This window comes from Camelus dromedarius, chromosome 11 (assembly GCF_036321535.1).
Source record: "Camelus dromedarius isolate mCamDro1 chromosome 11, mCamDro1.pat, whole genome shotgun sequence".
NCBI lineage: Eukaryota > Metazoa > Chordata > Mammalia > Artiodactyla > Camelidae > Camelus > Camelus dromedarius.
In genome coordinates this window covers 25,893,848-25,907,048 of record NC_087446.1, presented here as the reverse complement: position 1 = coordinate 25,907,048, position 13,201 = coordinate 25,893,848, and the positions used below count along the sequence as shown (strand labels likewise).

At 30.2% G+C, this 13,201-nt stretch overlaps 1 protein-coding gene across 1 annotated transcript in view; it reads right to left on the bottom strand.

The window, feature by feature from the left end:
• Positions 1–1,017: 1,017 nt before the first annotated feature.
• Positions 1,018–13,201, bottom strand: part of TMTC3 (transmembrane O-mannosyltransferase targeting cadherins 3) — a 49,986-nt gene continuing 37,802 nt past the window's right edge. Inside the window, exons 11-14 of the mRNA XM_031463047.2 lie at positions 10,345–10,448; positions 8,900–9,069; positions 6,887–7,113; positions 1,018–5,173 (exon numbers count right to left, since the gene is read on the bottom strand). Coding sequence (XP_031318907.1) covers positions 4,359–5,173; positions 6,887–7,113; positions 8,900–9,069; positions 10,345–10,448 — 1,316 coding nt within the window. The 3' untranslated portion in view covers positions 1,018–4,358. The remainder of the gene's footprint in view (positions 5,174–6,886; positions 7,114–8,899; positions 9,070–10,344; positions 10,449–13,201) is intronic.

The window sequence follows — 13,201 nt, the reverse complement described above, 5'->3', positions numbered from 1 at the left end:
CAAATATACTAATAAATATATTAATATAGTTAATATAAATATATATTATATATTTCCAGTGAATTTATTAAAAAAACCAATTTAGAAATGTCATAGAAGTAAAACTTCTGACATGTTCCTGAAACAGATGTTGACACCGGATAAGTTAATAATTGCTTGTTAGGAAAGCTGTCCATAAATAAGGCTAGTCTTTAGTAGAATTAAAAATATATTGCTTCTTTAGCTTTTCTAGTCTGACAGTGCAATATTATCAAACTACAAATATAACAGACAACATTGGATGGATCTATCAGTACCACTGGTTACAGCTGTTAAGTTTCATTCTTGGCGACATAAAACCAATTAAGCCAATTGCATCAAATAAATCGTGGTTTTAAAATAAATCACAATTCACTGAGTAATGTTAATTATGGTTCTTGTCAAATACATTTGGTAAAGGCTATTTATAGCATATATGGCTGCACATGCACTGTTTAGTTATAAAGATACTTGCCGGTTTATTACAATAGGATAGATACTGGCAAGTATATATATATATATATGTGTGTGTGTATATATATATATATACACACACACGTGTGTATATGTTTGTATGTATATGTGTATGTATATATCTCTCTCCTTTTAATAACTTCATGAGAAAAGTATTTTCTCCAACTAGCAGATGGGGAAACTGAGGACATATAGGTTAAACAACTTCTCCTAAGTTAAGCTACCAAGGATGGTAGCAGGATTTGAATCCAGGCAGATTCATAACTTAAAACTCCTATTATTTCACTACACTGACTTACAACTGTGTATGTATATAAAATTCCACATTTGAGTTTGTCTCATTTTCTTAATAGAGTTTCTGTCACTCAGGGTTGGAAATATATCACTGTTAGGAAACAAGTTAACACATACCTTTCTCAGATCATTATTAATAAAACTACCTGCCAGCTCTTTTTTCTTTGTGGGGGCAGAAATTTCTTGATATGTCATTATAGTTTTCTTTTTAACACTAAAAGGCAATTCAGGTTAAAGTTTTAAAAAGTATCAATTTAATACTGAATATTTAGAAATATGGTACACAGACACCATAGTAATATAAAATGCACACAATTATAAACTATTCTATGAAAACTTAACATGGGTGGCTGACAGCTTCGAACAAACAAAACTTTGGACAAAGGTACCAGATATTTTTGAGGGTTCATTTTAAATACCATTTAGTCATGCAGACAATTAGGTTTTTTAAAAAAATAAATATGACAAATATATGGATTTCTGAAGTATAAACTGACATACAAATCTATATATTTTCATAATATTTTTCATTAAAGCATCTTTAAGGAAGCATTCTATAACATGAAGTTGAGAGCTCAAATTACATGTAATGAAAGGCATGAGGTTTTATTAGACTCGAGTAATTCACATACCAAGTATCTACATAAAAGTAAGCACAAAATTGCAAACATATTTGTTTTATCCTCCAAGTCATCAACTACATAAAATTACTTACTGGAGTAATTATTATAAAATTCCCAATTCTGAATGTTAGTAAGGAAACATATATAGGAGCAATATTAAGAAAAACTCAATTCTTCCTTCTGAGAAGCAGTGAAGGAGTAACCTAATTGCTCCTTGGGGATTGTCAAAGCTTCCTAGAACTCCTAGGATATAGATTCTTTTGTAAAATAACATGAACTAAAACTACATCCCTTCACCAGCATATAAACCAGTATATAAGCTTTCTTTTCCAAACTTACAGATGCTCACAATTCAGAAATACAGGCTAGCGAACTGGGCTAAAATGTCCTTACTCTCCATTTTCCCAAAATGACAGCTCCAAAGGGGAAAGAAAAAAAAAATCCATTACCTTTTTCACCTGAAGAGCTCGAATAAAACTTCTATTATGAGTTTAAAGAGAAGAAATAATCATCTTACACATAAGCAAGCTTGATAGAACTTAAGATGGAATCAATACTAGTTATTAAAAGAGCATATTCCTTAATGGAAGTTAAAACATCAAAACTTAATTGGGTTATATCATTAATTTAAAAGTTAACACAGGAGAGAGAAGAGGATTTTTTGAACTAATTTAGAGCAGTGGTCCTTAACCCTCACTACAAATTAGAATCACTGGGAGTTTTTGGAAAAACTGAAACATTGCTCTATCCTAAGACATTCAGATTTAATTGTTGGGAGGTGGGGTCCAGATGATTCTAATATAAAATGAGGGTTGAGAAACATTGATTTGGAAACATTATTACTTACTCAGGGTGGATTTGATTTAAATAAATTATTTAAAATTCAAATATATGAACATATTCTACATGATAGGCACTGTTCTAAATGCTAATATGGAGAAAATTCTTTTTTCTATAAAATCATTGGATAATATTAATATATCTTTTACCTTTTGAATAGTTACACAATTAAAATACTACTCAAAGCATTTATTACGGTCTGCTGTCATGAAAGATTTCCTTCTACTTTTCTGAACTATCCCCACTTGATATTATAACACATGAGATCAAACTCAAATTTTTTCTCAAGATATGTGCAGAGAACATAACAATAACATTTCATTTTTCAAGTTATAGTATATGAGGTATTCGCCACCTTGTATCTGGAGTCACAAAGCTATAATTTAAGAACTGAAATTAGATATTGCTTTAATGCTTATTAGAATCTCCTGAATCAAAAAATCAACTACCATTGGTATCAGTACTTACTTTATATTGCCTAAAAAATAATCTATGACAGAGCCTCAAAGAATCTAGTAAGAGTAAGTCTTCAATGCAGACCATGTTTCTTATTACTTACTTATAAAACAGTTCTTTTTTAAAAAATGTTATAGGAATACGGTTTTTGAAACATAATTAGAAATTATCTCAAAAGAACAGAAATACAGTTTTTGAAATGCCACATAATTAGAAATTAGTTACTACCCCAGGATGACAGCTTGGGCTTTAAACATTTTAAATGAAAGTTAACTTTATCAGGTATTATAAAACTCATCTGAAATGTATTTTAACTCATGAAAAAAGTCATTTAAATTAATACGTCTGATTTATATCTACTCTTTAAATGAACAGTTTTCAGGTTTAAATCTGCTAAAACTTACAAATGACTTATTAATCTTATTCTAGGCTAATTATCTTTTTAATAGCTGAACAGATGACAATTTGGCTAAACATGTATGTATATATGGACATATAGAAAAATGCAATAGCAATTTATTTTCCATACTTGATGGAATTGAAACAGCATTAAAATTTTTATGAAAGCTCAGTAGTCAAAATAAATATTTAATAAAAATATACACCATAAGAAGATATCAAGAACTTAGTGTTTAAAAATAAACTTTGTCACATTGTTTTGCCTTCAGTCAAACAGAACTCAGTTTAAGTATCTAAGAATAATTAATGTGTGATTTTGGAAACTAAATTAAAATTCAAGTAACAGTAGAGAGATAACACCAAGATGAAAGAGAAACTGTTATAACTCAAAAGTTTAATAAAGTTACAGTTACTGGGACTTCTCACTATGACTATGACCTTAAGAAACATGAATAATTTGGGAAATAAAAGTCTAGGATAGTCATGATTATGTGGTTCATGCTGTGAAACTCTTCATTATGTAAAAAAAAATGAAAATACAGTATATATGAGCACCATTAGAAGTGTGTATATATATTTAAAACTTTACCTGATTAAAAACTGCATTTTTTGAGTGAAGTTAAGGACAAGCACAGTTACAAAAATACATTCTTAAACTAACATGTCACATGACTTATTTTGAAATGTTTCATCTGGCATTCCCTCTAAAAATAAAAAAAAAGAATACAACATAAAGAAAGCCAGTATTCTTTTGTAGTGCAAAGTCCCTTGGTTAAATAGAAGGTTACTGAAGAAAAAAGAATGTGTTTAGCAAGTGTTTTCAATCCATAGTTTAAGGAAAGTTTAAGGAAAAATGAAGCTAGCTAATAAATGTGAATTCACAGAATAAACCAGCACATGTTGGATGTGACCCTATGAAACTACCATTCAGGCCTCAGATTATTTTTAATTGAGAGTAGTCAATACTATTTTGCCAAAAGAATTTTCCTTCTGTAAGACACAAATTTGCCACCTGTAATTTAATATTCCTGCTAGTCACCAAAACTCAGAAAACTACTCTCACATCTTATATAATACATACCCTGGGGTAATGAAAGGGTCTTTAATGAAAATCTTATTTTGATCCTATGTAGAGGCAGTTCATGATAGACTGATTAAGTAGCCTTGGTATTTTTCAAAGCTCCCAGTATAAGTAATCACAGGATATAGAAGAATTTCTTTGAAACCACTGTCACATCATAAAGAGTAACGCTATTATTCACCATTTAAAATACGTTCAATCTCTTCTAGTCTTTTTAAAGCAGCAACTCTTTTCTTCTCAATTTCTTTTATTTCTTTTATTGTTTTGTGCGGGACTTCTTTGTCTGTATTTTTTCCTAATTGTTTGTTGGATTTATACTGACTTTTATTATCACTTGTTTTTACTATCTGTGTGGGTTTGGGTTCACTTTTGATTTCCTTTACATTTTCAGTTGGAATTTTGTCTCTTCCTACACCTGAAGTCTTACTAGCTGGGAATATTGGCTGTTCTACAAGACTAGATGAGGAAATTTTATCTCTGACTATATTCAAATGGCGTTGAATATATTCTTCATGTGGTGCTAATGCCAATGTTTCAACCAGGCATCTTTCAGCTTTTAGTAAGTCCTTCTCTTCAAAATAAACAACACAAAGATTGTGTTTGCCTTGCACATTGCTTGGATCCATCTCCAAAATCTTTTCAAAACATTTTTTTGCTCCAAGTATATCTTTCTTTTGATTCATCAGAATATCTCCCTTTAAAATGAGACCCTTGATATGATCAGGATAGTATCTGAGTAACTCTTCCAAAACTGGCAAAGCCATTAATTCCTTTGCAGTCTGAGAATACAGGAGAGCCAGATTAAACAAAGCACTTCTGAAGTCAGCTTGTAATTTTATGGCTTTCTTCATCCACATCTCCGCTTCAGTGTCCTTTTTGTCATCCATAGCAAGCATCCCCAGATTGAAATAACCATTAGCATCCTGTGGCTCTTCATTTATATAGCTTAGAAGTCGTTTTCTAGCTTCAGGTCTGAGCTTAACCTCACCTAAGAACATTTTTTTAAAAAAGAAAAAAAAATTATATTGCTAGCAAGTGAGTAATGAAGAACAAAGCCACCTGCAAGTATTCATCTAGTTAGATTACAAAAAGATAGCATCAAAACAAGTAACTGATGTACTTAAATCAAAAAGCAGAAAGCAAAAGCCTCGAAGTTTTCACAGGAAAGACAATATGCTTGAAGTACTGAAATGGTAGCTCATCTCCCTTCCTTTAAAGCAGTAAAAGTGAAAAAAAAAATTAAAAGAGGTGAAATATCTGCTTGGTAGTTTAGATTCTAACCGAGAGAAAATGAAGAACAAAGAATTAAGAGAAAGAGGCATGGAATTTGTCAACAAAGACAAGTATTCAACTTCGATTTTGTTAATATTATGACTTTATACATATATGACTTTATTTGTTTATATACTAAACAAATTATTTAACTTCTCTGGGTTAATCTATTGAATATTCTAAGAATTACATAAGACTATAAAAAATGTTCAGCAAATAGTAACTATGATTGGATAAACAAAATGTTTGTCTTACTAAATCAGATTTTTTTTAAGTTACTTAAAAATTTTTAGGACATTTCAAAGGTAAAAATATACCATTAAATATAAAACTTAAAAAATATAAATTAGGATTTAGGAAACAAGTATTTATTGAGATAATTGCAAATCAATACAAAAAAATTAAAGTTCTATAATTACACATCTCAGGGTGCAATCTTGTGTTGGATAATGGGCATCTTTCATGATTACTAAGGTTAGCTAACTTAACAAAAATATTAGTATTCTAAATTTAGCTTTTTTGACTACAGGTATAAAGATCTCCCTCGAATCTTTTATTTGACAATAGGATGAATAAAGAAAATGTGAAATAAATCAGTAGGCTTAAGTTCTTGTCTTGGACTATTTACTAAACTAGCCATATGAAGTTAGGGTAGTTATTAGATCTATTTGCCCCTCATTTCTAATCTACTAAATAGACAACCGGCAAAAATAAATTCAAAGGTTCCCTTTGGCTCTAAAATGCGATTTTATGATTCTTACTTTTTTTTGCAAAAGTTATATAAAAGTATCAAAAAATTAACTAATAAAAAGATTTTTCTAAATGTAAAAATTAAGATTATAAAGTACATATACTGCCTTCTGAGGAAGTACTAAAATTCTTATATATCAAAGATCCTGATTTATTGTGATGAGTAATTTAGTTTTGCTAAATTATAGAAAATATGTGATATTATAATAATATCTCAGAAAACAGTAAAACTGGATATGATACCGAAAGTATTTGGACTTATAAATCAAGAGAAAATAGAATATTATTTTGTCTAAAACATATAATGCTCTTGGTTTCCTAGAAATAATAATAAAAAATTTTATAAATTCAGAGTATTTGAATACTATGATATTAATACATAAGAAATATTGCATTTCCATATATAAAATGACAAAACATAGATTAATAAGACATTGCTTAAAAAACTGAAAAATCAGTTTTAACACACAAGAACTAACAATTAGTATTGTGATATTATGTTAGTGCATATTACTTGAAAAGCTTACTTCAAGTATTTTAAAAATTCTCCTTATAAATTATTTATGCAGTTTTGATATAAGCCACCCATTCACAAAATGTTTGCTGAAGATAATATAAGTTTTTATTATATTTCAAACTAGAGTATGTTTAAATATAGAAATATTTTGAGAAAGCATACCTGATTCTTGCATTAATATAGCAGAATTGAATAATGCTAGCTTATGCTTTGGATTTAGTTCTAAAGCATGATTAAAATTTTTTAGGGCTTCATTTGGTTCTTTAAGTTCAATGTGAACAATTGCCAAGTTGTACCAAAGATCTGCATTATTTTTGTCCAGCTCTAGTGCTTTAAGATATGCTTCTTTTGCTTTGAGAGGTTTATTCATTTTTAAAAGCAATTCTCCTCTGTAGAAAAATCAAACACAAGCATTACTTACAACATTACCATGTCAGTTTGTCACAAGTTTTAAGCTTGTTCATATAGTCACAGCTTTCTTTTTAATTTAGGTTCTTAAAGTTTTCTTTCAAAAATAACTATCTGAAACTGTTCTTAAACTTGAACACATTAGTTTAGCAAATTTAGCTTGATATGTTTTCAAATATTATTAAAGAAGGAAAAAGTACTCCTGACTTTAGACAGTAAGATGTGGTCAGGTATCCAAGAAAGGGGAACAGAGAAAATATATTCTTTAAATGTATCTTGAAAAACAGCAGACTAGACTACATCAGAAGAATGACATCGACCAGAATGGGAGACCAATTTGTCAGGGGATGAAAAAATAGCATTTGAAGAAGGAAAATAAACACAGTAGTGGTGGGAAATTCCAGTATTCAAACATTTGTTAGCAATGTCTCACTATATAAAAAGTAGAACATTTGAAATTTTTTATTCCTTGTAATTATTTAGTTTTCATCAATGTATTCTTATAAAATGACCATTCATTAAGAAAGAAAGAAAGAAAGACAGACAGACCGACAGACAGGAGTAGACTTAAGAAGCTGATCTGGTAGAATGGAAGGGCACTAGTGCCACCTGTAGATACCTTTGAGGAATACATCTGAAACTGATCAGTTTGAAAACCATTTTACAAATCATTCTAATATGGTTATATTTTCTGTTAAGAGAGTTTTAAAAAGTCATTTTGCTTATATACATATGTGCAAGTCAATTTAAGTATCAAAATGAGAGCTACTTTTATTATGATACTATTCTTTCCTAAAGTATTAGCATATGAATGAAATCAAATGAACTATTAATATTCTCAATTAATTTCTAGAATAATATGTTGAAAATGTGATTTTTTAATGCAGAGATTGTTAAATAATTCTTTAAAAAATCAACATATGACAAGTTCTATTTATATATACAACCCCACCAAACTTAGTGAATTTCAACAAGTACTAGATAAGGCAGAACAAAGGCAGCTTCCAGCTTATGAACAGATTTTATTTCAAAAACTTAAATTCTGAACGCATTTTCCCCATATAAACAATGTGATAATTATGATCAGGTTTCTGGAGCAGGTTACAAATCAAAGTTTAACATAAAATTTTCTTCAAGTAGAATACAAATGATAACATTTACATGAGAAAATACATCAAGTGCTAACATGCAATACCAAACTTTGTTTTTCACTGGCAACTAAAGTTTCTTTGTAGTAAAGGCATCAGTAACAAGGCAATTTCAGTATTAATTTAAGCAAGCTACTGAGAGTTGGATATTAAAAGAATTCCTTCTTAATTATTTTATATATAATGATTTCTTAGTTACATAATGATTTCTTAATTATTCTATAATAGTTAAGAAGTAATAAGTTCTTATAAAAGTGACAATTATTTTATGACAATTAAGTAATTATAAAATGTAATCTTCAATTGTTTTAAGTAAAAATGAATTTGGTGATGAGAAGCAAATGAAACTAAGGAGCTTCTTCTATCCCTTTGTACAAACCTAAGTTTGCTGTTATGAATAGATTCCCTTGTCAAATTCAAAATCAAATCAATTAAATTTGTTAGCCTACATTTATTAGTCTATAGTCTAAACAGGCTATATTATGTTTATATGCTGTTCATTGTCAACTAAGATTACTAAAAGGAAAAAAAGGGGCAAAATTAGCCTAAATAGCCTAAATGTATATGTAAATGCAGCTCCAATCTTCTATTATGAAAGATTAAAAGTGAACCACAGTACCTGCTAATGTAAGCCTGCTTGAAGTCCGGCCTCATGCTTATCGCTTGTCGGTATAGCTGATCCGCTTCTTCCAGTCGAGACTCATTTGCTCGAATCAGGTTGGCCAGATTAATATAAACATTTAAGTGGTTAGGTGCAATTCTGGCTGCGTATTTTTTACCAGGAATAATCTATTCAGAAAGAAATCATTTTCATAATTTGATACTTTAGAATGAAATAAAAATCAGTAGTAAGTAGTCCTAGTGTCTTATTTAAAATATAGATAGAACATTAAAAGATTATGCTATTAGTTTTTACTGCTATATTAAAATAAATCATAAAAAATGTGAAACAATCTTCAGTATTCACAAAATACAAGTAAAATAATTAGTATTTAGTGGCACTGAAGGATATATTTTTTCATTCATGCCAGCTCGACAGATTACGGTTAGCTTTTTATATACGTATCATTTTATGAAGTCGTATAAATCAGAAGTTTTAGACAGTAAGGTCTCTTCGTATGTTTGTATCACACCAGGAATAGAACTCAGGTCTTTTTTCTCAGTCTAGTGTATTTGTTACACCATGTCAATTTTCATGTTGTCAGCAAAATATTTCCTGGTTGTAACAACAGGGTAGTTAATTTTATTTCAGCACTCTACAAAACACTCACGTGTTTGAAGTTAGGAAATAAAATTCTCTAATAAACTGATTATTCAGGTTAAGTAAAGGTTATTATATTTAATCTATATAAATCCAAATTCTCAATGAATATAATAATTCATATCTGATAAAAATCTATATTGGACACAATTTAACTTTAGAATCGTAGGACTGCAATAACCCTTAATGTATTATGTCATCCAACTCTGTTTTTAAAACATTTCTTAAACTATCCAATCACTTTAATATTACTACTGTTATTAATACAGCACTAATATAAACTATAATTGAGAAAACTGTAGTCCAAGGTAAACTATTTTTTCTGATTATACATAGCTGTTCAAGGGCAGGATCAGAATTTCCAACTTTGACTTTGTATTGTGATATCCAAGGAATCTTCTACTAGTGTCATTATAGCAACTTACGGACAAAATACAGCAACAGAGATACATCCATTCATTTTATCACTGTTTTGTTCATTTTTTGATAGGAGTAGTGGTAAATTTAGTGCATAGTCCACATAAATAAAATTCTCTTCATTTAAAGTCACTTAACTCATCGACAACTTGTTAATATCTAAAATTCATAATTTCATGGATTTAGTTTTCACACACTGTAATTTTTTTTTTTTTAGTGAGTTAGAAAAGTAAATGTTACACTTGTTGTAACAGATGGTTCACTGGACACCTTATTTTTAGTATCAACAAATTGAAGAATAGATAAAAGTTTTCCATTTGGATAATTCTATTCAATATGGACATATAGTAGACATGACACAATAGAAATAAACTATGACAACTTACTTGAGGCATCAGCGACTTAGCCATCATGTAAGATTCTTCAGCTTCTTTGGTTCTATTCAAATTTTTGTAAGTTCTTCCTACATTCATGTGGGCACCGATATCATCTAAAATAAAAAAAAAATCATTTGTTGGCAAATATACTAAGTAGTATTGAATGTCAAGAACTAAGACATGTTTCTAGCAACAAACACACTAGGCAAAAAATGCAAAAGCAGGCAATAGGTCCTGCTTCTTTCTTAAAGCTCTCCTAACACAACCTGTTATAACTTAAGAGCAAGGCTACACTAGAAAATTATTAAATAAAGTACTCTAAGAACAGAAAATACGTATGTGACAGGAAAAAACTATTTGAATGGCTCCTGGAAGGGTAAAGCCATGAGAGGGAAGAAATAAAGATGATGAAGAAATTTACCTCATTTTTCTTCACTATATTTTACTATCCTATACTAAGACTTGCTTCCATTTCCTTAATCACATAGTTTTGGTATTCACTCAAAAAGTATGCCTCAACTGTAAAAGTGAAAAGGATCTATGAGTGAAAAGGGTCAACATTATTCCTAGAATTATTTCAAGTGTTATAACTAACAAATATGCATCCATGGTGGGATAGGGGCAAAGAGACTGAAAAAAACTTTGTGATTTTGTTTTTAAAAATTTTTGTGGATGTGGTTGGAGTGCAGTCAGGATTCTATAGTATTACTTAAGATGCACAGCCCAGCTCTCTTAAATGATGATGAATTCTCATATAACTTAATTAAAACTTTTTAAAAGGTTGTGTTAATATCAGAATGTCAGGAACTTTCATCTCTTTCCCTGATATGGAAAACTGAATCCTCAGCAAATTTATTCAGGGACAGAAAAATACGCAACTTAAATAAAAAAGATATGAGGGTTCATTGCACACTAGTTTTAAGATACACTTCTCAGTAAATGTTTCAAAGGTTCGGAATCAAGATAGAAAGAAGGGCGAAGATCTTGTATCAGACAAATTTTACTCAACATGAATCTCTAACAGACATTACAAGGTTTCAAATTATGATTACTACTTGCCTGTGACATCGATGATTTTGCAATTGTGGAATAGTTCTCTGTCTCCAACTCCCAGGACACATAAGACCCAAGCATATATATCTTAAGCATTCTTCTAGGAGGAGAGTAACAGTCCTAAGATCTTGCTACATTATGTTTCAGGCTGGCAATTGTGTGCACTGCACAAAAACTGTCAGATGCCATATGGGTTTAGTTAGAAACTAGGGGACAAGACTGGGGGGAGGAGATTGATTTTTTGCTTTTAGATATATTGCTGAATCTCAAGAGATCTTGGGAGTAGGGGGGTAACCCCCCCCCCCAAAAAGGGAAAAAAATGTGTAGGCTAACTATTCCCAATACTGGCTGCAATTCAGGATACCTGTGTAGCTTTGAAAAATTGAGGTATCTTAGCCCCATCCAGCTCTATCAAAACAGAATCTTCAGGAACAGAATTGCAAAAACGGTTTTAAAAAGTTTCAAAGGCAATTTTGATGTAAAGCTAAGGCCGAAATACACTGCATTCCCAAGTGCATATAAAAATAGAGTATTTGCTCTTACATAGCTCTTTTTTTTTAAATGTCAGATAAATCTGTATCATTTACTATAGAGATCAGAAAGTTACTCAAAAAACAGGATATACAGAACCTGAAAAAATTAATCATACAGTAAGAATTTAACTGAAGAAAAGAACAAATAAACAGAAAGTTCAAATAAATAAAAGTGCAATTATGTCAGCTAAGTATTTAAAATGTTACTGAAATGACCAATCTTAGAAAAGGAAGTTAGGATGAAAGACAAGGCAAATTACTACCCACTGGAATCAGGTTCTTAGAATTATGGCAAGGAGTTATCATCATCAGTGAAGACTACAGACACTGGAGTAAGACATTCCCTACCTTTTCAAAGAACAAAGATAGCAATTAGAGAGTGTTTAGCATCTAAAGGACTGCACAACACAGCTAATAAAATGAAAAACAAATTTTAAGCAATTTTCTTTATAAGTCACAAAGTTTTAAGACTCCAGGAATAAACAGCGTTATTGGGAAGGTAAATTTTAAATTTGAAAAAAAAAAAATAAGGTAAGAAAGCAGGCAAGATTAAAAATCAATTACATTTGAATGACTAAAAAGCTACAGAACTTCAAAAACCAATCTTGCTATTATGAGTGCACTATCCAAATCAACAGGAGCATGAAGCAAGCAGTCTGTCTTTAATTCAGTGTAAACAAGGCAAGTATCAGGCAACCCTGTGCCTAATAATTCTTCAGCCATCAACAGTGCAGTTATGTATTCTCACGCTAATGACCCAGGCATCTGTGATGCTTTCCAGTATTCCCTATCCACAAAATTTTCATTTTTTTTTGAAAGATAAAATTTATAAACATCTGGAAACTCCTAAAAACACTTTAAAAATCATTTCCATCTTGATGGCATCAGAGTTGAACTACAGGTCCATAATTCTTTTCTGATATAAACTGTTTCAAAGATTTGGAGTTAGATAAAAAAGAAATCATTGATTTTAAGGCAAAACAAACCTTATAGAACTCTGGTATTCCTTGAGAGAAATCTACCCATGTCTTGTGAAGGTGTTTATGGAAACTGTAATTCAGTTTGCAAAAATTTTATCTTGTGAATTGATTTTTTAAAAAACACCTGTAACCATCAAAATAAAAGAAATGCAATAAACTGTGTCTAACATGACATGCATGTCCCATAGTTTATATTCTTATTCTGGCTAAGCAAGAAAGTCTTCAGACTGAATGTCTTTTTTTTTTTTTAATTGAAATGTTAAAAATCCCTACTCTGTGTGATCCTATACTATTCTAAGG